This window comes from Molossus molossus, unplaced genomic scaffold, assembly GCF_014108415.1.
Source record: "Molossus molossus isolate mMolMol1 unplaced genomic scaffold, mMolMol1.p scaffold_m16_p_13, whole genome shotgun sequence".
Lineage (NCBI taxonomy): Eukaryota > Metazoa > Chordata > Mammalia > Chiroptera > Molossidae > Molossus > Molossus molossus.
The window spans coordinates 50,599,146-50,625,967 of record NW_023425348.1 but is presented as its reverse complement, the minus strand read 5'-3'; the positions used below and the strand labels follow the sequence as shown (position 1 = coordinate 50,625,967).

General features: G+C 40.0%; 2 protein-coding genes across 2 annotated transcripts; both read left to right on the top strand.

Annotated features, from left to right (window-relative positions):
- The first annotated feature begins 3,992 nt into the window (after positions 1-3,992).
- Positions 3,993-4,919, top strand: LOC118628604 (olfactory receptor 6-like). Its single transcript, XM_036259577.1, has one exon. The coding sequence runs from the start codon at positions 3,993-3,995 to the stop codon at positions 4,917-4,919; it is 927 nt and encodes a 308-aa protein (XP_036115470.1).
- Positions 4,920-12,808: 7,889 nt separating this feature from the next.
- On the top strand, positions 12,809-25,142 carry LOC118628603 (olfactory receptor 2D3-like). Its single transcript, XM_036259576.1, is given in 3 exon segments — positions 12,809-12,892; positions 15,620-15,697; positions 24,204-25,142. Coding segments are annotated over 3 exon segments (1,101 nt in total).
- The last annotated feature ends 1,680 nt before the right edge of the window (positions 25,143-26,822 follow it).

Sequence of the window (26,822 nt, the reverse complement as noted above, 5' to 3'; positions counted from 1 at the left end):
ATTTTTAGGAAAAGCAATAAATTGATTGACCATTGTTAAAAGTTATAGAAAATGACTCAAAAGAATCTGCAAGAAGGATTCTTAAAGCATCAATAAGATCAGGTTACTCAACTGCTCAAAAAACCTCAAGAGTAAAGAGTAAAAGCCAACATGATTACAGCTGCTTAAAAGGACATGGTGATCTGTTCATTATCTGCCTTACCACTTCCTTCTCTGACTTCATTTCTCCTTTCCACTGACCCTGCTCCAACCATGCTGGTCCCCTTGCTGTTCCTCACACTGTGCCTCACCATAGGGCCATTGAACTCCCTATTCCCTTTGTCTGAAAAGCTCTTCCACCCAACAGCTAGTTGGCTAATGCTTTCTTCACAACTCTGCTCAACGAGGTGTATTCCGATCAGCTTTTAAAAATATGAACCTGCCCTACTCCATGCCCTCCTGATTTCTTTAACTTACTCTATTTTCTCCAAAGAACTTAACAATTTCTTCATTTATATCTTTATTGTAGTTATTCAAAGTCTTGAGAAGGGTTGTATTTACAACTTGTGTCCCTCCACCAGGATGTAATTTTTTATTAGGACTTTTGGACTGTTTTTGTCTGTTTTGTTCAGTGAGCTATTTCAAGCATCTGGAATAGTGCCTGTAACATAACATACTAGGTGCTCAATGAATATTTATGAAAGGAATGAATTTAATATAAATAAAGAGATGGGATTTCTGATAGATGAGTTTCCTGAGAATGGAGATATAAAGCATACTGAGGGCCTGGTTTTAGAGAAAAAGTAAGGATTACACGAGAAAAGATGTGAGATGGTGAGCATAATGATTTGCTTGTGGCAGGTTGAATGAATACATTTCACAGTCTCATTTGTCTTTGTAAAATAAGAGGTAAAATAATCTGCTGAGATTTTGAGGAAGGAGTAGGGTGGTGGATTAAAGATCAAAGGCAAGAATCTTTGGAAAAAGAGGGGAGTGAATTGACTTATCCTGGTGTGGGATAGCCAGACATTATTTGTAACCCAGTTGGCCATGAATTTACGGTGATATCATCTGTCTCTTTTGTGATTTTTTTCCAGCAAAATCTGGGCTCAGCTACCTAGATGCAGATGTTTTTAGAGCCCCATTGCTTTCTTTGAAAGCCATTTCTGAGGCAGTGCTAGGACCTTCATCCTATGAGCTGCCTAACATGCATCTTTCTGATGGCTGTAACACACGGGACTATAAGGGCTTGTTCTCTTGTTTTACCTTCTTTTCAAGACTTTGAATGTGGAATCTGACTTTTGCATCTTTATATTTTCAATATGCAATGTGGGGCCAGGCCCCTAATAAATATCCAATAGATCTTTACCTTAACCACAAATAGAGCTATAAATCTGCATTTATTATTTGTTGGAATTTTCTAATCTTTTTTCACTTTTTTTTTTTTTTTATCCTCACCTGAGGATATTTTTCCATTTTTTGTTCAGGTAGAGTGGGAGGGAGAGAGAGGAACAGAGAGAGAGAGAAACATCGATGTGAAGGGACACATCGAGTGGCTGCCACCCGCACGACCGACCAGGGCCGGGGACAAACTGCAACCGAGGTACATGCCCTTAGCGGGAACCGAACCCGGGTCTCTCAGGACCACAGGCCGACGCTCTAACCGCTGAGCCAAACCGGCCAGGGCTCTTTTTTCACTTTTAAGGGAGCTGAAGTTTTGATAAGCTGAGGTTTGCTTCATATTGTAAAGTTAGTAAGAGATAAATCATAGACTAGAATTCAGGTCTTCCAATTATTTGTCCCAGTGGTCTGTAGCTTTTTTTTTTGCTTTAGGACATTCTGAATGTTGGGAGTCCTTTTGTTCATGTTCATTCTCTCATTATGTTACTTGTTTGTTTTCTATGGTTCCTGAAAGATCAGACATGAGTGGGTGTATGTTCATATTTAAAAATTTCTTCACAAAGTTCTGTAATTGTTCATGTTTAGGCCATGTGCTTTCATACTGCCTCACACGTCTTGGCCAAAAATGACCTGGTTAAGAGAGGCATTAACATTAATTAAAGAATAATTCTATTTAGCAGAGAAAGAAGTCAAATTTGAATTCTATTTCACTGTGGCCATTTTTACAACATATATAACCAACTATTTTATTATAGCTCTGGGATTTAGGCCATAAGGTATGTATAAATCATAAATAATAACTAAACACTGAGGAAAATCCACATTTTATTTTTCTTTCCAGTTCCCTAATTCTGCATTTCTCTTTCCAGGCCATCTCTGTTGGTCTACTTTAAAAGAATGCTTCTCTTTTTTAGGTTAATTTTATTATAATCTCAAGCCAACTTCTTTCTCTATTTTTCTCTTTCTTTTATCCCCACTTGTGAAGAAAGTTTTGTTTTGTTTTTTCAATTTCAATTCTCTCCTTAGATAATATTCTGCCTGGGAAGCCCAGAAGCCTTCTGAGTTGTTGAATCTCCATACTCCCTATTTCCAAGGCAGCTCTTTAAATGCAACTTGTCTTCAAGCAGTGTCCATAATAAGGAGGAGTTTCAAAGTCAAGAATTAGATAGAATTAATCAAGTCACACTTCTTCCTACAGTATAATATCTTTGAAGAAGATATAGATTAATGAACAAATTAATTTGGGATCAAATGTGAACTTTTATAGACATATACAGTATATATATACAGGGTGGGGCAAGAGTAAGTTTACAGCTGCTCATATGGAAAATAATACAATAATTTATAAATAATAATATAAGAATAAATTGTTTCATGTACTTTAACTGTAAACCTACTTTTTCCCCATGCTGTGTGTGTGTGTGTGTGCGCGCGCATGTGTGTGTGTATATATATAATATAAACATATAAATATTATATAGTCCTGGCCAGTTTGGTCCAGCAGTTAGAGCATCGGCCTGCAAACCAATGAGTCATGGGTTTGATTCCGGTCAAGAGCACATACCTCGGTTGCGGATGATCCCCAGCCCTGGTTGGGTCATATAGGAGGCAACTAGTCGTGTCTCTCTCACATCAATACTTCTCACTCTCTCTCCCTCTCTCTTCCTCCCTCTCACTCTATCTGATGATAAAATAGGAAAATATCCTCAGGTGAGTATTAAAAAAAAATAAATAAATATTATATATACATGTAACTATTATATAATACATATAGTTATACATATGCATACATTATATATATATCTATAACTGTTACTATATATATAATATAGATACACATATATAACTATTTTATTATCATTATTAGGAGCCATAGAAAAAGTTAAAATGTGGTTAATTATTCTAAGAGGGCAGACATTTCTTTATTCAATTTCTAAAACCATGGCCCTAAAAACAGGCAGAGATTTGTTAACCATTTTTGCCACATTCTTCAAAAGACTTACAACGTAGCAGAGAGGTAGGCCAGAGTCGGCAATTTTCTTGACCAGGAAAATCTTTTCCAATTAATACTCTACTTTTATTTTCTCTAGATTTTGAACTTCCTTGCTTCCTTGCTCTACTTCCTGGACCGTCCTCAGAGCTTATTCCAGTCATCATGAGTTCCTGCCTTATAGCTCCCCCTGAAATCTTGGTACATTTGAAAAGGAAAGTATTTGCTCCTAGTACTACAGAACACCTCTTTCTGACCCAGATCTGAAGGCCTGAACCCTGAATCTGATCTCATGATTCTGTTTTGAAATTCTTTTTTTTTAAATTTATTTATTTTTATTAGAGTTGGCACACAATATATTAGTTTCAGGTATACAACACAGTCATTCTTAACTTCATGTCTGTGGTGAATTTGTTTTCAGTTCCTGTTCTGACACCTGATTTTCTGGAGAGCATTCTGTGGCTTCTTATGACTCCAAAATCATACAATAGGACCAGATGATGGCATCAGGGTTAAGTTTAATGATAAAATGTCTGTAGCCTACGGGCTCCTTGCTGCTAATGTTGATCTCACTCATCAATTTGGTGCTACTATCATTACTTTGTCTTCTGGTGTCCTAATCATGTGGAAGAAAAATATCACTCATTTGAATGAGTTCATTCTGGTGGGTTTCCCTACTTCCCCTTGGCTTCAGGTTCTGCTCTTCCTCCTCTTCCTCATCACCTACTTGCTTGTGCTGTTGGAGAATTTAGTCATCATCCTCACTGTATGGGTCACTGGGTCTCTGCATAAACCCATGTACTATTTTCTGGGCACCATGTCCTTTCTGGAGACCTGGTATATATCCGTCACAGTCCCCAAGATGCTGGCTGGATTCCTGTTTTTTCCCAATACCATCTCCTTCCTGGGATGCATGACCCAGCTCTATTTATTCATCTCACTTGCCTCTACTGAGTGTATGCTGTTGGCTTCCATGGCCTATGACCGTTATGTGGCCATATGTTGGCCTCTTCGATATCCAGTCATAATGACCACAGGATTTTGTGTTCAGCTGATCATATGTTCCTGGGTGAGTGGCTTCACCATTTCCATGATAAAGGTATACTTCATCTCCCAAGTTACCTTTTGTGGCAATAATATATTGAATCATTTTTTCTGTGATGTGTCTCCCATCCTCCAAGTGGCCTGCATGGACTTTTCTCTGGCGGAGATGGTAGACTTTGTGCTAGCCATCATCATCCTTGTGTTTCCTTTCTTATCTACTGTCATTTCTTATGCCTTCATTGTATCTGCCATTCTGCACATTCCCTCAGCCACTGGGCAGTGGAAAGCCTTCTCCACCTGTGCCTCTCACCTTACAGTGGTGGTCATCTTCTACACAGCTGTGATCTTCATATATGTTCGACCTCGGGCCATTGCTTCATTCAGTTCTAACAAATTGATCTCAGCCATATATACAGTCTTCACTCCCATGCTCAATCCTATCATCTACTGCTTAAGGAACAAGGAGGTCAAAGATGCCATCAGGAAAACCATGGCAAATAGTTGAGCCATTTTCTGGAGAGATTCTCTTTGCTGAAGAGAGTCAGATATTCCTTCTCTTTTCATTGTTTAACTTAACCTCAAAAACAAAAACAAAAACACACCTTCACTTGGTGAAAGTCTACACTAATAAAAATGCTGACATACTATAATAATTTAAGGATAAGGAACTGGACACCAAAGAAAGTCCCCATTTCCATTAGGCCTTAATCAGGGCTTCCTTTTATAAGACAGTGAGTAAATTAATCAGAATGCCAAGAGACATATATTAGTAAAAAAGTTATAAAATAATTTTATTTTATGAAGATTTTATTAAGAAATAATCCATTATAAATAGTGCTGCTACAAACATGGGGGTACATATATTCTTTCTGATTGGTGTTTTAGGCTTCTTAGGGTATATTCCTAGAAGTGGGATCACTGGGTCAAATGGAAGTTCAATTTTTAATTTTTTGAGGTAACACCATATTGTTTTCCATAGTGGCTGCACCAGTCTGCAGCTGGAAACAGCCCAAGTGTCCATCAGTAGACGAATGGATAAAAAAGCAGTGGTACATATACACAATGGAGTACTACGCAGCTGTAAGAAAGAAAGATCTCTTATCCTTTGAGACTACATGGAGGGACCTGGAAAGTATCATCCTAAGTGAAACAAGCCAAACAGAGAAAGACAAGTTTCATATGATCTCACTTATTTGTGGAATATAATGAACATAACAGCCTGAGGAATGGGGTAGTCCCAGAGACGCAGAAGTGGGGTACAGACTGATAATCCCCTATAGAGGGGGGTGGTGGGGGAGAGATAAACCACAGAACTTATATGCATGTATGCATGAACAGTGGACATGGACAACAAACTGGGGAAAGGGCAGGGAGGGAGGGGGAGGGGGGATCAGTGGGGGAAAAAGGAGAAACATCTGTAACAAAAATTAATAAAAATAAATAAATAATAAAGAAATAATCCATTATTATCCAACTAGTTTTTAGAGTTCTATTTGTGAGATTTTTTTCATTTCAATTTTATTTTGTTTTAAAAGTCCTCACTGTCTTAGTTGAAGATACCATAGTCAATTTTATGGCTATGACCTGTTTATTGATTCCAAGGGGGTTAGGGGACTGGTTTATATTTTTTTGGGTGAGAATAAAAAAAATAAAAAAATAAAATCAATTGACCTCTGATATCTAATTTTTTGTTGCTGTTGTTAATCCTCACATACTTTTCTCCGTTGAGTTTTAAAGAGAATGGAAGGGAGAGAGGGAGGTGGTGGGGGGAGAAACAGCAATGTTAGAGAGACACATGGATTGGTTGTCTCCAGCACGTGCCCTGACTGAGGGCAGGGATCAAACCTGCAATCCTTTAGCATAGGGGTTGATGCTCTAACCACTGAGCATACCAGCCAGGGCTGCTGCTGATGTAATGTCACTTTAATTACTTTTTAAAATACAGAAAATATGAGAAATAAAGTTCTTTGAAGTTTTTTTTTTATGCAAAACTTGTATGGCAGTGTTATGTTAACAGTGATATATATATATATATATATATATATATATATATGCTTTAAAACCTTTATTAATCACTAATGGACAATTGTTGCTATTTGGAAATCTCACAAGATTAGTTTTTATTATTAATTTTAGTTAAGCTGTTCTGAGGTCATTTAAAATTATAACTTCAATTATCATCTATATTATAATCTGACATAGTTTTTCTGGACTAAACCATCTGACTTTTTTTTTTTTATTCTCATCCGAGGACATTTTTCCATTTTTTGTACAGACAGAGTGGGAGGGACAGAGAGGAAGAGAGAGAGAGGGAAACATCGATGTGAAAGGGACACATCAAGTGGCTGCCACCTGCACGACCAACCAGGGCCGGGGACAAACTGCAACCAAGGTACTTGCCCTTAGTGGGAACCGAACCCGGGTCTCTCCGGACCGCAAGTGGACGCTCTAACCGCTGAGCCAAACCGGCCAGGGCAACCATCTGACTTTTAATGTTTTTTTTATATAGATATTAGATCATTTTATAGACAAATGCTGTGTCTCTGTCTTCTATTGTACTTGATAAATTGGAATTCTGAGAGAGTTATCTTACTGTTTCTATAACAGTGCAATTGCTCTCTCCTTTTGTTGTTATGGGTGTTATTTTTGTATGTCATTCACCTTAATATTTTATATATTTTATTCTTAAATGTTTAAAACATACAGAAATAAGTAGAGGAAAGAGTATAAGTGATAACTTTCTCTATAAGTAAAATTTTAAAAATTGAGGATTAAAAGCTGTACATATTAAATTTTATAATGTTACATATTTAATATTGTACTCCAATTATATCTATGTTACTTTATGCATAATCAATGAGTGGCATTCAAGAAGGAAAGATGAAATGACCTATAACTGAATAGAAATTTTCAGAGAAGGGAATAGATAGGTAAAGACTATGGTTTTTCCTGCACATCTGTCAGGCAGTACACCAGCAAAAATAGATGCATTGTCAAAACCAGGCATAGCAGGGAGTTTCCCAAGTAATTAAATTGGTTGGAAACTATCTTTAGGTAAAATTTTCTTTTCACTGCAGAACAAAAAATGTATTGGCTGTATAAATAAAGTTTCAACCGGAGAAACTAAGCCAGTTGAAGGCATATATTAGGAGATTTATTACATGAAACTGGCTTATGCAATTGTGGGGGCTGACAAGGTACATCTGAAATTCATAGGGCTGAATTTCTGAAATTCTGGAAGGGCAGGCTAGAACTCTCAGGCATGAACTAAAGCTGTTTCCCACAGGAGGAATTTCTCTTCCTGAAGAAAGCCTCAGTTCTGCTGTTAAGGTCATTCAAATGATAGAATTGGGCTCCTTTAAATTATCTAGAATAATCGCCTAGACTTGAGGTCGGTTTATTATGGAATTTAATCACCTCAACAATGTACATTCACAGCAACACCTAGATTAATGTTTCATTGAAAAACTAAGGGCTAAAGCCTAGCCAAGTTGACATGTAAAACTGACCATCATGGCCCATCCCTTCTCAACCTTAAACACATCTCCTTCAATTACACTTAATCTTCAAATAAACACAATAACATGCTTCACCTAACACAATACAACTACCCTGCGTAGAACCAAAAATACAGTAACCCTTTCTCCAGAAGATACAAAGTCCTCCGTGATGCTCACTCTTTTCCCTTGATATCCTGTAAATTAAATACTGTGATACAAAGTTCCATGATGCAAGGATAAAGGAGAGAAGAAAACAAAAAATAATTTATATATATATAAAATAAATATATATTAATTATTATGTGTATATGTATATTAGTATTCATGTATTCATAACACAAGAAATATTGATAATGAATACAAATCTCATTTCTACACCTGATTACATGGTCTTAATGACTATGTAGAATTGCTTTCTTAAACTACCCATTTTATATTCATTTTTCTCCTAACAAGCATGTCAGTTGTTTATGGTTCTTTGCCTGATAGGTTGACCCAAACCTTCTTTCCTGAAGAGTCTGGGCCATTAGAAATCCTGCCTGAACTGGGTTGTAATTTCCCACTAACTTTAATCCCAGTCATGGTAGTATTAAGAGATACCACAAGAAATCTCCTATATCCCACACTCTTCCTTACCTCTATTGCTTAATAGCAACTAAATGTCCCCTTGGTCATTGGGCTTAATCACCTGCTGGTTCAGAGACATGAGGAGACCAAAGTGGGCAGATGACAGTCTCAAATTCCAGTTCAGTGGAATCATTGTTGTATCTCCTTGTGAAAACATTACCTCCTTTGGAACTAAGACCTCTAGAAAAGTCACAGGGACAGGAAGCAAAAATTTGACTAATGGCTCAATGGAGTTAATAGGCAGTGGAGCCAACCCCGTTTCCACCCCTTGGTTTCTGGACACATGTATACCGCTAATGGGAGAAGCAGTACTGTACACTGAGTGTTGATTTAGAGCATATACAACATCCTGGAGTACATTGCCTCAGTCCTGCAAAGTATTGTCACCTAGCTGGTGCTGTAAATGCATCTACAAAAGGTTATTCTATCAAACCAGCTGCTTCAGGATGGTGGGAGAAATGGTGGGAGAAATGGTAAGATCAGTGTAGCACAGATCCATTGCTTATTGTATTTCATTTACTGCAAAGTGTACTTAATTATTGATCGGAAGCAATGCTGTGTGGAATCTCATGACCGTGAATACGTTATTCAGTAAGTCCACAGGTGGTAGTTTGGACAGACAGATTGCATTTAGGAAGGCAAATCTATATCTAGAGTTAGTGTCTCTTCCAGTTAGAACATAGTGCTGCCCCTTTCGTGCTGGTAGTAAGTACAGTTAGTCCAGTGTAACCAATCATTACTAGGTAACTGGCTGATTACACCATGGAATGGTGCTATATTGAGGACTCAGTGTTGGTTTCCACTATTGAATGGTTGGGCACTGGATGTGGCCAGGCCAGCCCTGGTGAGTGGAAGTCCATGTTGCTGAACCCATTCTCAACCTCCATCCCTGCCATCAGGGCCATTTTTTTTTTTTTTTTTTTTTTTTTAATGAGCCCACTGGGCAATGACAGAAGTGACTGGGAAAAGAGGCTAATTAGTATCCACAGAATGGGTCATCTTATCCACTTGATTATGAAAATACTCCTCTGTTGAGGTCAACCTTTGGTGAGCATTCACATGGAACACAAATCTTCATAATTTTAACCATTCAGAGAGCTCTATTCACATTTCTCTTCTCCAGACCTTCTTGTCATCAATTTTCAGATCATGTTCCTTCCATATCTCTGAACATCCAGACAAACCATTGACCACAGCCTATAAATATGTAGACTGTACAGACTTATATCTTCAGTCATTTCTCATTCTTGGCAAAATGAACAATCAGGTGCATTTGTCAAGGTCTGCCCACTGGGATACATTTCCTTTACCACTGACCAAAGATATACCAGAAAGGGGCTATATTGCTGTAGCTGTTCACTTTGAGGTGGTTTCTGTAAAGCAGGTCTGTTTTCCCTTCCTCAGTCACCTGCTCATAGAGAAAACCTTGTGAAGCTATACAGGAGACCAAATGTGATGTAGCATGAATAAAGGCCGTAGGCATTTGGGTCACTTCCTCATATTATGTGTGCCTTCAGGGCAGCCTGATCTTATATGTATCGCTTCTATTTGTATAATAGAGTACTGCTGTCCATGTCTAACAGCTTGGTGGGTCAGATAATACCCAGTTTATAATGACAGCCAGGTCACACACTAACTTGGTAGCCAAGGCCAAGTGTTCAGCGTCTGCTAAGGCCTGGCAGCAAGCCACAAAATGTTTCTCAAAAGGAGAGTAGTTAACCACAGCAGATGGCAGGAATTTGTGTGCAAACCCTAATGGTTTATGCTGTGATTCACCTACAAGGCCCTACTGAAGGTCTTGAGATACATTATATGTGTGGTTACTGGAATAGATGGAAGCATGAAAGTTATAATCATATGCCCGGCCAGTGTGGCTCAGTGGTTCAGCCTCAACCCATGCACCAAGAGATTGTCGGTTCGATTCCCAATTGGGGCACATTTAGAAAAGATTAATAAAAACAAGTAAGATAATTCTTATCCAAGCCACTTACTTCAATTCAAGGTCACAAGTGGCCAGAGCCTCTCCTGGCAGCTCAGGACAAAAGGTGGGAACCAGCCCTAGACAGTATGTCATTCCATCAAAGGGCACAGCACATACACACCCACACTCAGTCAGACAGGAACAATTTAGACATGCCAATTAACCTAACATGCATATCTTTGGGGTGGTGGAAAGAAACTGCTGTGTTCAGAGAAAACCCGTGCTTGACCTGGGGAGAAAGTGCAAACTCCACAGAGACAGTATTCAGAATCAATCATTTTTTCTCATCAGTGGTGAAACAAAACAACTTTGAATGAAATGAGGTTATTCGACGTCCTGCTGTACTGCTTTTGCTTTTCTACTTATGTAGAAGTGGCAGATGCAGTGGCTTCCAGTTGGCCTTCTGTGCCATAATAGCCCCCGTTCAACAGATCAGTCAAGACCTCCATGGGGGATTCTGCCAGCTGCGGAACATTTCTATTTCAATTATGCATTTCAGAGCCTGAAACTAACTAGAGCATAAGTCCAGGGACCCACTAGACTCACTGTGAGACATACGTGAACTAAAATGTCATTATCTCATAAATTCCATAAGCTCCCATTCTGACTAGTGGACCACAGTCATGTTTTGAGTGAATTTAGTGTCAGTACAGCGCCAGTGTCCAGTAATCCCCACAAAACATGATTATTTCTCTTTCATGAATACCTGTCAGTCAGGTAAATGGCTGCAGTTCCCTTTTGGGAAGGCTGGGGGAAAGATTCACTTATATGATTTTTGGCAGCGCAGCAGGGTTCTTCCTCACAGGGGGCCAGCCTCCTCTTCATTCAAGGAGTTCTGCATCTGTAAACTGGCTGGATTCTGGAAATTGATGTAGGGGCTTTGAATTTCTGGTTAGGTCATTCAGTTAGAATTCTGCACACTTGACCTAGAACACTTTCACTAAGACAGATTAAGTAAAATTTTAGTAAGTTGCTTTCTATTTCTTTTCTAGGGACATCACCGTCAACCCATCCTACCATAAGTCCCTGTGAGTCAGATTACTATGATTATAGCTATTTATTTATTTATTTATTTATTTATTTATTTATTTATTTATTTATTTTTATCCTCATCCAAGGACATTTTTGCATTTATCTTCAAATAGAGCAGGAGGAAGAGAGAGAGAGATACATCGAGTGGCTGCCACCCATACGACCCCAACTGGGGCTGTGGACAAACTGCAACTGAAGTACATGCCCGTAGGGGGAACCGAATCCAGGACTCTCTTGTGCGCAGGCTGATGCTCTAACCGATGAGCCAAACTGGCCAGGGCTATTTTTATTTATTTATTTATAAATTTTTTTTTCTCTATTGATTTTAGAGAGAGCGGAAGGGAGAGGGAGAGAGAGTTAGGAACATCAATGAGAGAGAACATGGACTGTCTGCCTCCTGCATGCCCCCCACTGGGGATCTGGCCCACAACCTGGGCATGTGCCCCGACTGGGAATTGAACTGGCAATCTCTTGGTGCATGGGTCGAAGCTCAACCATGAGCCCCACAGGCTGGGCATATGATTATAACTTTCCTGCCTCCATCTATTCCAGTAACCACAGTCACCTTACCTTTGATGCTTAAGTACCACCCCTGGCACATGCCACCCTAGGATTCCATTAACCCCATTGCATTTAGGGATTCTGGTTTAATGGTAGCAGTTCCCACTGTAATTTTGGATGTATAGAGATCAACCAGAGAACCCTTCAAGGATGCTGATCTCCCCTCATAAATTTATTTCTCACAGTTGTAGTGAAAGATAAGTTCTCCTGGAGTGGGTGAGCAGGTCTTCATGATAAACACATTCTAACAGTGCAATCTCCTTTATCCTTTGGATACCTTACCCTACAGTATACCAAGGCACTTCATTTTTTTACTTAGTGTAGTAGACCACCTTTGAGCTATGTTTCCTCCAACCAACTAAACATTCTTTAGAGTGCTCTCTAACCCCTTGAGCTGAAACATCAATCCAAGATCTCTGCAAATTGTGATATCAATAAATTCAGCTGGATCCAACTCTTTTTTTCCTTTCACCAGGATTCCACACCCATCGCTCCATTCAACACACAGTTCCCAGATTTCTGTCTGTATACACTGGGGGAAACGTGCTGTTCTTTTTGTATACACATCTCATGGGTCATACTTTGTACCCCACCCTTAGGAGTCTGCTTGGACATGAGTCTACTTATAGGTTAAGATGCAAGAGGGATGGTGAGGGTGAGCCATAAGGAGACTCAGCAGTGTTTTGCAAGGCAATGACCTCTGGAGAAGCTATTACAGGTTGTTACTGCAAAGAAGGGTTAGTATCTCAGGTGGAGGTGGAAAAGCTGCTTCTCTTGGTAAAGAAACTTAGTAGTACATAAGGTTCAATGTCCCCAGAGTCATTGAGATCTGTCTATATGACCCCAAATCAATGTTCAGGATACCATTCTTTCCCAGTCAATGCCTTCGCTTCAACAAAAGACACCTCGGGAACTTAGGAATTTAATTTGTAGTATGATTCAGCCACTGGCAGAGGGAGAGTTTAGGTCCGGTTTTTGGAAATCTTAGCTACAAGGTTACAAAAGATAAGAGTTTCTTTAGGGTCTTATGGAATGAGTAACGTTTACCCTCTTCCTAAGTTCCTTTTCTCATACTTGAAGGGCATTGGGGCCAGATCTGAGGGTCTTCTGGCTCAGCAAACATCCACTCTTTGAATGGAAAGCTTTCTTCGACCTTGGAGACAATCATAAATTCTCTGCCCTCCAATTCTACCACTCAGGGAGCGGAAGCGATCCCCTATAGACTTCACTTTCCCTTAAGAAGACGACTCCTTCCTATTTACACAGTGGGGTGCTATTGTGGAGTCTGCAGAAGTCCACCTTCTAAGCAAACTCTGGATTGTCTCGAGCCTTTGAATTCTGAGATGAGCTGTCTTTGCTGTTCTCAATAAATATCATTCCCACTACAATGTCAAGAGAGCAGAAACCATATATTTCCACGACTGGGCCCACTGTGCTTAGCATAGTAAATGGCACATAGTAAGAATTAATTCATTATTTGTTGAATTCATAAATGAATCTCAGTATGAGAGAACATTTTTATTTTTATTTTTTTCTTTATTGATGTTTAGAGAGAGAGAAAGGGAGAAGGAGAGAGAGAAACATCGATGAGAGAGAACATCGACTGGCCACCTCCTGCATGCCCACCACTGGGGATTGGGCCCACAACCTGGGCATGTGCCCTGACCTGGAATTGAATTGGTGACCTCTTGGTGCATGGGTGGACGCTCAGCCACTGAGTCACACTGGCTGGTCAAGAGAACATTTTTAATGGACTAAAATCAGCACAGAACTCAAATTTCCTGGCTTAACTGAGCAGAGCCAATATGACAATGCTAACATTTATATACAGACATTTATAAATACACACGTCCTTTTTCAAAATATGTCCACAGTTATCTTAACAGTTCTTCCACTGCCACCCCTCGGACCCAAGCCTCTGGCTCCCACCTGGATCACCGCAATAATCTCCTAACCCATCACCTTGCTTCCTTCCTCATCCCTCTCAAGTCTTTAACGGAGTAACCAGAGGAATCCTCTCCACCTAAAGCTCAAATTATTTTGATTCTTAACTCAAAGACGTCGGATAGCTCCGTGTTTCATTTAGACGAAAAGCTGAAATCCTTATAATGGGTCAATGTGTTTACTCCGCTTACTTCTCTGACTCATCTCCTAACACATCCCAGCTCACCCAATTTGTTCCAGCTCCATTGTTCTCCTCCCTGCCCTCCTCAGTACCACCTCAAAACCTTTTCCCTGGCTGTATTCACTACATAGAATATTCTTCAAGTGTTTGCTCAAAAGTCACCTTCTCTGTAAGGTATGACCTTATCACTCTATTTTAATTTACAACTCCTTTCCATATTCTCTATTTCCCTTACATTGCTTTTTTTAGCTTCAAGGGACTTTAAGTTATGTAATATATAACATAAATAATATTTTATTTCTTGTTTTCCCCCTTCCTCCTCCCTAGAATGTAAAATCCATGTCAGAAGTGATAGTTGCTTTTTTTTCATTGCTATATAATTTGGTATTTGGTATCTAGCACACACTAGGAGTTCAATAAATACTGAATGAGAACATAAAAAAATAAAAACAGAACAGAAGTAAGGAGGTAAAACAAAGTAGGAAGCCCCGGGTGTATTAGTCTTAATTTGTTCTGGGACACTTATTTATGTTATTGAGAAAACTACCTCTTAGGGAAAGACTCAGTCCTACTTCCACAGCTCTTCTGAGGCCCTAGGGGGTATTCACTAGACCCCCTGCCTTGGGGCAGATGCCCAGTAGCCTGAGGCATGGTCCTTAGGTGCACAGTCAGGGACTTGGAAGTGGCCTTCCATGTTTTCTTTACAGGAGCGTTTCCTCTGGGCCACAGAGTTCATTTACTAAAAGAAAGCAGAGGTGGGATGTCAGAAATCGTGCCCAGGGGATTTATTAAAATCTTATCTCATAGACCACAGCTTCCTGGGAGCGATCGTGTTAGCTGGGGAGAGATTTCCCTTTAAACAATATTTCTGAGTGGAGAGACAAAGTCATTGGCATCACATAGGGAGGCAGAAGAGCCACCCCAAGGACAGCACCCCAGCTGACCAAGACCTCGGGGAGAGTGAGGCCAGGCATCACAGGTTGTTTTCTGGGTCCTGTTTCTGTATTCTCTTTCTCTGATTTTTTCTTTATTCATCTTTCCTCCAGAGCCCAGTAGGAGTGAAAGTGCTTTTAAGAGCCTAAGCATTGATGTTAGCTCCACAATTGCTTCTTGGCTAGAAACATTCCCGCAAAGGTGATTGGGTCAGAGAAGCAGCCTGACCTGACTCACACAGAGAGGAGGCAGACAGACTTGTTCCTATGTGACCCTTCTCTTAGACATGTAGGCCATTCAGAGACCAGGCTGCCCATTCCCAGAGATGCACTGCAAAGCCGGACGAATGGTAGGACCCTGACTCACTGACCTCACATATCTCCTCACCGCTGGTACCTTTCCCAACACTGATGCAAAAGCTACTTTCTTTACTCACTAATTTCTAGTTGCACTTTTCAGCTCCCCCCAAGCGAGCTACACAGCCTGCAGTAAAATCTACTGCCACTATCTCGGTTCCATCTGAGGTAAGAATTTTGTCCCTGTTGGTGGGGTGGGGCTGGGGATATGATAAGGTGTTTGAAAGTGGGTGGTTAGGAAATGGGAGCAGAATCCTAGAAAATGTTACCTGTACTTTCAGTCTTGGACACCTCAGTAATGTTGGTCTTATTCATTCAACAAATAATCATTAAGGATATTCTATAATTCAGGCACTGTGCTGTATGTTGAACAAACACTGTAAGACCCAAGGACTATACTTAAAGTTTAGTATAAAAGAGCTGTTGAGTACAAAGTCAGGGAGCTTCTCATTCTGGGGGAAGCAAGGCAAGCTTCTAGGAGTTAGTAATAGCTAATGTTCTGAAGTACCAGAAAGGTTTCCCCTCACACACAAAAAAGATCAGGGATTTAAGAAACAAGAAAAAAGGAAAGGAAGGGGGTAATCTTGGCAAGGGATATCTAAGTCTAAAGTCCTAGAGAGGCAAGAGAAAACAGTTTCCTGGGGAATTCCGATCAGTATGGAGGAAAGTGGGGGTTTGGATACAGAAGGAGGAGGGAGTGGGTGTCAGGGGCCATCATAAGAAACAATGAAGGAGAGGTCAGCCTGACCAGACCATGGTCAATGTTGTGTAATATGCCAAGAAGATTGGATCTGGTCTTGAAGATAGTCATTAAAAAATGTTATGAGAGTGGCATCTGAGTTGTAATATTAAGCTTTCTATAAATCACAGTGTGGAGAATGAATTGCAAGAGATAAGAATGAATCCAGGGAGATCAATGAGGAAACTGCTATAGTAATCCAGGTGGGTGCCATCGCCAAGGAAATTGACAGGATTGTGGAAGACATAAGGCATCATTTGGGAGACAGTAAGGAACTCAAGTTAATAGCAAGTCATGACCTCAAGGTTACCTAACTCACCAGGCTTCCCATTCCTAACATCCTTGGTCACCATCTAAATTGTTAATGGCTATCTTTTCAACTATTCTGTTAATATCTCTCAGTATTTTCTCTCCCTGAATCCAACTTCCTACTGTGCACCCACCCTCATTCTCTTACCCCAGAATATTACTTTACATTCTCTGAAACCCTTGGTCCTTCTTATACAAACATTCCCACATCCTTAGTCTACAGTATATGCCTCCTACTTCCTTGACTAAACTAAATCCTGCATGTTCCTGAAGAAACTCAGGCCCCTATTGCCCTCTCGGGTGGATTCTGATCACTCTTCAACACTCTACTTCTCTGTGGGTTGAGAGGTGGGGTTGACATTCTCCTTGTCTTTCAGTAGCACTTCCTACACCATTACATCTCTATACTCATATAACATTTTCTACTCCTTAAGGTTATGTCATTTCATGACATTTTGATCTCCCCAACCTGGTCAGTCCGTCACACCTTTGGAAGACTTTGAACGTAGATCATAGTGCTCTAATAGACTTCAGTGTCCATGGGTTTGAGCCATCTTAGTTTTATTTTATTTATTTATTTTCTTTATTGATTTTAGAGAGAGAGGAAGGGAGAAAAAAAGAGATAGAAACATCAATGAGCAAGAACATCAATTGGCCATTTCCTGCATGCCCCCTACCAGGTATTTGGCCCACAACCTGGGTATGTGCCCTGACTGGGAATCAAACCAGTGACCTCTTGGTAATGGGCTGATGCTCAACTACTGAGCCACACTGACTGGGCTTAGTTTCATATTTTTTAAACTCAACTAACTTGTGTTTAGTCAATTTAAGCCACCCATTCCAATGAATTCACTATGCATTTTGTCTCCATTACTGATTTACCTCAGAATTTGAAGCACATCATTAACTCTTTAACTATAACTTACTGCTCTTCCAATTCTTACATGACTTAGCTTTCATAATAACTTTTTCTTCTATTATTTCTCTTTTACTTAGTGCTCTCTGGATCATTTTATCTTTATCCAGCCTGAACTCTGTCGTTGGGTTTGAACGTTCTCTCACTAATTCTCTCAGGTCTCTTGCATCCCAACCTCTCAACCATCTCTTACAGATTTTTATCTCTATATTAGTGACCCACCTTCTCTGATTCTATACCTGATGGAAGAAAAAATATCTGTGCACAAACCCCCAGAGTTGTGATCTGCTTGTCAGACTCATCTTATGTCAAAATCATCTATGGCCATCCACAGATCTTGGGATTCTGCTTGATGTCAATATGCTAGACTATAATTTCCTGTGATAAAATATCAGTGATACTTTGAAACTCTGATGTGGAATCTTGTGGGGGATTTTTTTCCCCCTGTGGAATCACAAAATACTGCTATAGCCAAATCAATCACATGTGTGAGAGCTATTGGCATAGAAAATAATGTGTGGGATCCCATATTCCAGTCAACATCTTTCATATATCACACACTGGGTTGCTATAAGGACAGTTTCAGGCTTGAGGAAATTAGAACTGAGAAGCCACCTGCCTACATCAGAACTTTCAGGTCAGAAATTCCTGAGACACCAATATGCTACAGCTGTCCCCCCCTCCGACATGCTCTCCCCTCTTCTGCAGGTTTGCTTATGTCAGTACCTATTACGTTCTCTTTTGGGGGAAAGTAGACGAGAATGGCTGACATATGAGAAACAATCCCAGAAGATGGATAGTGTTCTGTGGAATAAAATGGCGCCTTTAGTCTCTTCTAACTATTACTATAACCCATTGTTACAACAGAAGCACCACAATGATCTACCTGTAGTTTCTCATCAATGTTCAGCATATGCACTGCCCCTCCCCCACCCTCAACTAAGGGTGGAACTCCAGGTATTAATGGAACTGACCCAATACTTTCTTGATGTTTAGAAATATTACCAATTTCAATCCCTGGTTGCAGGGCCTGTAAGCCATGAAAACATAGCTGAGACCATCACTCTCTTGCCCATTTACTCCCATTCTTCATTTTTTCCTAGCAGAAGTGTCATGACAAAAACATATTCCGTTAGTTTGTACTTCATTTGCCAGACTTACATATATCCCCTGACTTGTCCCACCTCATCTGCCATGGAGCTGTTTGTAGGAACTCTGTCGTAATAAGATAGTGATATTTACCACAGCCAAACCCTCCTTTCCCAAAGTGAAAAGAGTACGGGGGCAATTTACTTTTTACTGGGAGGAATCTCAACTTGGAATTCTGCTCTTCATGAACTTCTCTTAAGGCATCCACAGCCAGATTGTGGGTGAAGGATGGCATGAGCCAGAGAGAATGACAAGGGCCTGATGAAAGTCAAGCTTGCCATGTTGACCTCCTGCTGCTCCAGCTTCGATGTCCATGGCCTGTTCTGAGTAGCTAACGCTGTTACTTCTATGTGATATCTTTGCCAAATTGAACACATTGTGTACGGAATGATTCTGCATCAGAGAATAAGTGAGTACAAAACTAGATTCACTATGTATATGTGATGTGTATAGTTTTCCGATTATGAGGACTAGCATGCATCTATACCAGGAAACAAAAGGAACTGATCTTGCACTAAAGAGTCTTTGAGAAGCTATGTTGTTAATAACAGCAGCTACTCTTAGACATGCTGCTGCCTCGCTGTCACCGGAAAGGGGCCGGCTTGTAGTGTGTGGGTTCTTGACTTTGTGCCGGAAGGATTTCACAATAGGAGTCCAGTTGATTTTGAATGTCCATTTATTAAAGCTGGGGGCAGTGAAGCAAGGAAGGGCTTAGGATGGAAGCAAGAGGAGAGCACCTGGGCAGGGCTGCTTTGGCTTCCGACAAATGTTACAGGAAAGAAGTGAGCTAAGGTGGGGCTGCAGTTAGCTCAGCTCCCTAAGTAAATGTCTCAGTAACAGGAGTGAGCCAAGGAGGGGTGGAGGTCAATTTACTGAAAAGTCAGAGAAAGCAGGCCTTGGAGATAGGTTCAGGTGGTTAGCCCCGAGAAGCTCAGTGGACTGAGCATGGTCCCATGCACCAAGAGGTTGCTCGTTCGATTCCTGGTCAGGCCACATACCCAGGTTGCGGGATCCATCCCCAGTATGGACCATGCAGGAGGCAGCCAATCAATGTTTTTCTCTCATTGATATTTCTCTCTCTCTTCCACCTCTCCATCTAAAAAAGAAGAAAAGAAATCACTGAGAAATTCTGACAGAGCACTTGAGACTTCAGAGGTCCTTAGACTGGTTTGAGAAACAGTAGTGTAGTATCTCACATTAGATAAAATTCAGGTATTTTAGTTTGTAATTACAATAAACAATGCCCAAGGTATCTCTTATTGCAGAAAGGTCTGAAAAAGTTAACAGCACTAATTTTTCCAGGGAATGCGCTATTTACAATGGCTCTTAGGACCTCAGGTTTAAAGGCTTCTTTCCAGGAAAATCCTCCAGCCTGGTTTCTTGGTGAGTTTGTGAGTTTAATAAAATGGTGCTCCTTGGTTTGGGATAGATTAAGATTCAGCCCTGATGATGTGCCAACCTTCAGTATATTTAATCAGCTGTGGTAGAGTTTGTCTATTAGGATATGAATAGGCAGACTGCAGAAAGAACACCTTCCTTTATCCACTAACTCTTCTCTTCATCGTTGACCCCACTGCCCTGTTTGTCTCATGCCAATCCTCCAGGTGATATTGTGTAGGATGATTAGGGGGAATTAACCCTTTAGAGAGTCTGAAATCTGGATTTTGTTCATTGGGGTAGGCTTTGCCTTTCATTCTCCTGCCCCTCTCTTTTCTACTTGGTTTCTACAAAAAAACACATACTCTTCTTTTTTGCTGCTTCTCCAGAGTAATAGCCTCATGAATCCTGTTCTGCCACTCCTCTGGGGAGGATTTAGCTATCGACCAGGGATACTAGAGTGCGTGCAAGGACTGTGAACATCTACTGTCTCGTCTTTTGCACTAAAAGGTAATCTGCCAGATCCTCTTCTGCCCCTTGCTGTATCAGCGCTCTCCATTCAGGGATTCCTTCCTCATTCCTTTTAGCCACGTGGGTTTGGACACTGAGAGTAGGCAGGAGTGGATAAAACCTGAACTTTCTGCTCCAGGGTCACAGACAGGAGATTCTTGTGGTCAGACATCCCTGGATGGCCCCACAAGGCTGTGTGAGAATGTTAATCTGTGTGAGTATGTTAATCTGTGTATGCAGGCATACCCAGATCCTGGTATCTTGTCCCCCATCACAATGAACTCACCCTTCTTCGTTTGGATGCCAAATGAAGACAGCCAATTCATTCACTCTCTTTAACCTGGTGGTCAATCCTGGGATTTTCTAAGCCAAGATCCTTCCAACCTCGCATCCGAATGCATATCTCAAAAGCCAAAATAGTACCCTCTTCTCACATTTCTCTTGAGAGTGTGAATGTGTTAGTGTGAAGTGTCAGTATGAGTGTATGTATTCAACTCACTTAAAAACCCCTTCCATGTATCAGGTAATACTGATATATCGATAATGGAGATAAGTGATAAATGATTTACTACCTTGAGGAAGCAACTCAGTCCAGGGAGACAAATATTTAATCACATATTTAAAAGACAATGTATTCCCTATCACATTTGGTCTTCACATTGAATTTTGCTAGCAACACAGTGCTAGTACCAAAGAATGAACAGAGAGCAAAATAATGCAAAGGGTAAAAATAGTGAGAATAAGCATTTTCCTCAAACAATCACAGTAGACATGTGTTATTATGCTTTGTCCTTAACAACAATTTTCCTAATCAATTTTCCTTGCAGTTGCTTCTAGATCATGATCTATTAGTAAAATGAAATATTGTATAATGTCGTGAGCTAGCCTTTACTGTCCTAAATTCTTTCAAGGTTTTACATTTTTTTTAGTCTCTGTATAAACACTATAGGATATGTATTATTTATATCGCCATTTTACAGATGAAGGAAGCTAAGTACAGAAAAGCTAAGTAATTTGCTGTTGGTCACCCATTAACTAGAAAAGAGGATTCAAGTCCTTCAGGTTAGCTTCAGAGTTCCAACTGTCTCTCAGTGAGCTGTGCTCTCTCCTTACAAATAAGGGAAGACCATGCTCAGTGGACTCTCACTGCAGGAGAAATGTCTGTGAAAAAACGCACCCACTGCAAATACACATCTACACATAAACACACATGCATTCACGCTCCATTTAAAAGATTAAGGTGACATATAGAGACTGATAGCTTGCTTTCACTTAATAACCTGTTATAGTCATCTTGCTAAGTCACCATGCTTGGATGTAATAGCATTTTAAGTTTTACCTAAAAGGCAAATCTGTCTCATTTGTTGTTCTAATGTACATGTATTTGTTAATGTTCACTGTTCAGATTTACTTAATTTTTGTTAATTGGATATTTAAATCCTTTGCACATCTTTCATTATAGATTTTTAAGAGGTCTTATATTTTAGAAATAATAAAAATTTTTCTGTTAATTTTTTTGCAAATATTTCCTCAGATTTATTTTATTTTTAAAATTTTGTTTATAGTGGTATTCACTACATAGATTTTTTATTTGTCAATTTTATTTTTCTTTATGATTTTTTTATGTACATGTTTAATAAAACTTTTATCATCCAAAGATGGGATAGATAGGTGATAAGGATACAGATAGACTACATCATGTCAAAAAACACATAAATGCTTTTGGAAGTTAGATCAGTGATTCACTAAGAATTAATTATTGCTTATACTGACATTACATATACATATAAATATGTTTAAATATAAATGTAATATATATGTGTATAAATATAGATGTATACATATGTTCTGAAGTGAATAAGCAATTGTCCATACTTTTTGTAAAGTAATATATTTACTTAAGATGCCATGATTGTTATTTATTAAATTTTCATACATACTAAAATCTGGTTTAGTTCTATAATATATTTATTGGACAACTGTTTTATGCCTGCTCAGTATTCACTATATCAACAACAGAGGAAAAATATACTATATATTTTATATCTGATAGGATATATTTACTTTACTCCTTCATTTTTCTTTTCTGCATCTCATTTCCTATCATAAAATTACTCATCTAGATAAAGATACTTTTAAAATAAGGTTATTAAGTTCTCTACCAGAAATCCTCTGTGAATTTAGTAAGAATTTTAGCAAATTTATGGATAAATTCAGATGAAATTAACATCTTTATAAAACTGTGTTGTATTGATAAGATCAGTGTGTCTATTCATGTACTCACACATCATATTTCATCGTTTTTTTCTCAAATAGATATTAAATGCTTCTTAAGTGTGCACATTAAGTTTAACCATTGGAAATACTTTTTTAACTAAAATTTCTACTTGGTTATTTTTGGTATGAATATCTAATACAAGAATGCTCAGTGACTTCATCTTGTACCAGATCACACTTCTTACCAGTCATCATAAGCTTGAATTGCCTCTTTAAATTTGTAAAAAGATATACAATCAAATTATCTTCAAATAATCTTTATCACTTTGCTTAATATTTGTTTCTTTCATTCTTTCTATTGTGATGTGGACAACACCCTCCCTCCAAATGTTTAAAAATATCTGTCAAAATATGCCTGACTGTTATTTTTGTGCCTACAGAGAGTTCTGCCATAGCAGATTAGCCCTAAACCCTTCAAATGGAGAACATCTGTGGGCTGGTTTGCAAGGAGTGGTGAGGGGAACAGGCAGAGAGAATTAGGTGAACGTTTCACCTCCTCTGCAACCAGTTATTGAGCAAGAAAGAATAACAACTGCAGCAAGCAAACAAATGAGGGAGGCTTAGAGGAACCAGTTTGAAAACTTCTCTGAGTCTTTGTGTCACCATCTGTGTACGGGGGATGATTATAACTACTTCATACAAACTTAAAGAGAATTTAAAATTAAAAAGTAAAGGATGTAATAGAAAGTATTAATAGTGATTGCCACCAGGAGAGAATCTAATACATGATAATTAGCATCACTATTGCCAAAGAGAGATAAAGTGTGGAGGACAAATGAGGGTGTAGTTGAAAGATGCTACTAAATGCAATGACCAACGAAGCAGCTATTTTTACTGATGGTTCTCAGCACCCTCTTCACATTGAAAACATATGGCAGAAGAATTTGTTTAAGGACCAAGATCACACACTTCTACATTTTCCTTTAAATTCCCATCTGTTGTTCAGTGTTTCTTGGGGATTATTTTGTAAATATGATGAAAAACTCAGACTTCACAAATTTTATTAGACAGGATGTAGCTTAAAACCCTAACTGGCTTAAAACAACATCAGTGTGTTTGCTTCTCAAACCTACATAAAAGGACGGATGAACAGTGAACAACATTAGTCTTCTCAGGACTATATATAGCCCAGCCATGTAGCATACTCAAAATAATTTCTGCCCCTCTGGTGCCATTAAATAATTCAGGAAGAGAGAAAATCAGAAATGTCTTTCAGTTGTCAGAATTACTGAGCAAAAAGAGAACTCTGCTTCTTACATGTGGAAGTTGTTAAGAACAAAATGCAATAGCCCGGTTTTAGATACAATTTAATAACATATGCAAGTTACTCAGATTTTTTAAAATAACTGACTGATATATGTTTCTTTTCTTGGTGCTTCCTATACACAGTAATATAGGTATTCACGGGAGAAGAAAACCAAACCCACGTGACTGAATTTATCTTCCTGGGCCTTTCACAGGATCCACAGACACAAGCCTTGCTCTTCTTCCTTTTTCTGATCATCTACCTGCTGACTGTGCTGGGAAATCTGCTTATCACTGTGCTCATTCACAAAGACCCCAGACTCCACATGCCCATGTACTTTTTCCTTAGACACCTGTCTTTTGCTGATCTCTGCTTTTCCACCACTACAGTCCCTCAGGTGCTAGTCCACTTCCTAGTAAAAAGGAAAACCATTTCCTTTGCTGGATGCTCAATGCAGATGGTTGTTTTACTTCTGGTTGGCGCTACAGAGTGTGTGCTGCTGGCGGTGATGTCCTATGACCGGTATGTGGCTGTCTGCAAGCCCCTGCACTACTCCGCCATCATGACACACTGGGTGTGTGTCCAGCTGGCTACCGGGTCCTGGGCCAGTGGAGCATTTGCGTCTCTGGTGGACACCACATTCACACTGCGTCTGCCCTACCGAGAATACAATATCATTAACCATTTTTTTTGTGAACCTCCGGCACTCCTGAGGCTGGCTTCAGCTGATACCTACAGCACAGAAATGGCCATTTTAGGGATGGGGGTGGCCATCATCCTAGCACCTGTCTCCCTGATCCTTGTCTCCTACTGGCATATTATCTCCACTGTGATCCAGATGCAGTCTGGGGAGGGCAGGCTCAAGGCTTTCTCTACCTGTGGCTCCCATCTCATCGTCGTGGTCCTCTTCTATGGGTCAGCAATATTCGCCTACATGCGGCCCAACTCCAAGGTAATGAACGAAAGGGATAAAATTATCTCTGTGTTCTACTCAGCAGTGACACCCATGCTGAACCCCATCATTTATAGTCTGAGGAACAAGGATGTCAAAAGGGCTCTCAGGAGAGTGACTGCAACATAGTCTTTCTGAAGGTGGGGGTCTCTGATTGTGATAACAATTTTAGAAATATGGAGAAAAATGATTTTCTTGTAAACTTTTCTCATTTCATTTCATCCCTCCTCTTTTTTTTCTTTCTTCACCTTTCTTTTCTCAAACAAATTCAAGAAACTGCCTATTCAAAGCAAGGCACCTTGAGAGACATAGGAAAGAAATATAAAAATGAAAAAGAAGGAAGGAAAGGGAAGAAAGTAAGGAAGAAAAAACAAAGAGAAGAAGGGAGGAAAGAAAGACAGTATGGTCGGCAGTTGGACAGACGTGAGCAGTGCAAGGACAATGGGCCAGGTACAGAAGGTCTCCAGGACACGAAGCCCCGGGTGCCTAGCAAAAGACAATTGCAGGGTGGGACCTTGTCCCCCTGGGTGACATTCCCTCCCCTAGCATATCTCTAGTCATGGGGTTTGGACCCCCTGAACTTTCCTCCCTAGAGGCCTCAGTGTAAAGGACAAACACATGACCTTGTCCCCTGGATTTTAAGGGAATGGCAAGAACTATCTACTAATAGATAACCACTGCATTGTATAGACAACCATTGCTTTGTGTACACAGAAACTGATTGTTCCCTCAGGCATAACAGCTAACTGCAAATATCTGCTTCTGTACATGCTTGCTTGCTCGCATATCCTTAATCCAAATTCCTTAACAGGGGCTAAGACAACTATATAAGCAACCCTCCCCCTGAGCTCGGGGCTGCTCTCTCCTCTGAGTAGGATGGGACAGTCGCTGCATGGCTAAGAGAGCTCTCCTAATTTGAACCCAGTTCGGAGTCTGAGTCTGGTCTCTCTCGTTGGTCTACAACATCAGTTGTATTTCAGCTCCAGGCCCAGAAAGGCAGCAAACCAGACAAGAAACACCATGGCTGACCTCAGGACCGACTGCATTGGATAATGATCCCCTGCTCTGGCCGCGACCAATCAATCTGTGGAGAGCTAGACCCTGAAAGGACACAACTGTAAAGCTGCTGAATTCTCTATTGAGATCTTTCCCTGGGACCTTCCCTAAAATATCCACCTTTAAAACCCTTAGGACAGCACCAAGCGTTCTCCCTTCCAGGAACATCCCCGCACCTTTCCCTTCCACCTCGACCCCAGGTAACGGCCTGGTGGGGTAAGAGGCAGGAAGGCAGAAAAGAAGCGGGGAGGAGTACATACATAGATTTTTCTTTTTTTTTTACTAAGAGAGGCTTTCCTCACCCCCAATGTAATAAATGTTCTCCTATGTTATCTTCTAGTTTTAGTTCTACTTTTCTTTATATAAGGTAACACTAGTTACTGTAACATAGGATTCGGCAAACTTTTTGTTTAAAGTGCCAGATGATAGCCCTGGCCAGTTCGGCTCAGCGGTTAGAGTGTAGGCCCTCAGACCAGAGAGTCATGGATTTGATTTGGGTCAAGGGCTCATACCTTGGTTGCGGTTCAGTTCCCAGCCCTGGTTGGGGTTGTGCAGGAGGCAACTAGTTGATGTGTCCCTCTCACATGATGTTTCTCTCTCTCTCTCTCTCTCTCTCTCTGTCTCTGTCTCCCTTCCTCCCACCCTCCCTTCTTTCCTCCCACTCTATCTGAAAATAAATGGAAAAATATCCTCAGGTGAGGATTTAACAAAAAAGGGGTGGGGCAGATAAGTAGTTTAGGCTTTGTTGCCATACTGTTTCCA

Bases quoted from the DNA above. Each gene is read 5' to 3' on its own strand.
- LOC118628604 (XM_036259577.1), top strand. From the start codon at position 3,993: ATGTGGAAGAAAAATATCACTCATTTGAATGAGTTCATTCTGGTGGGT.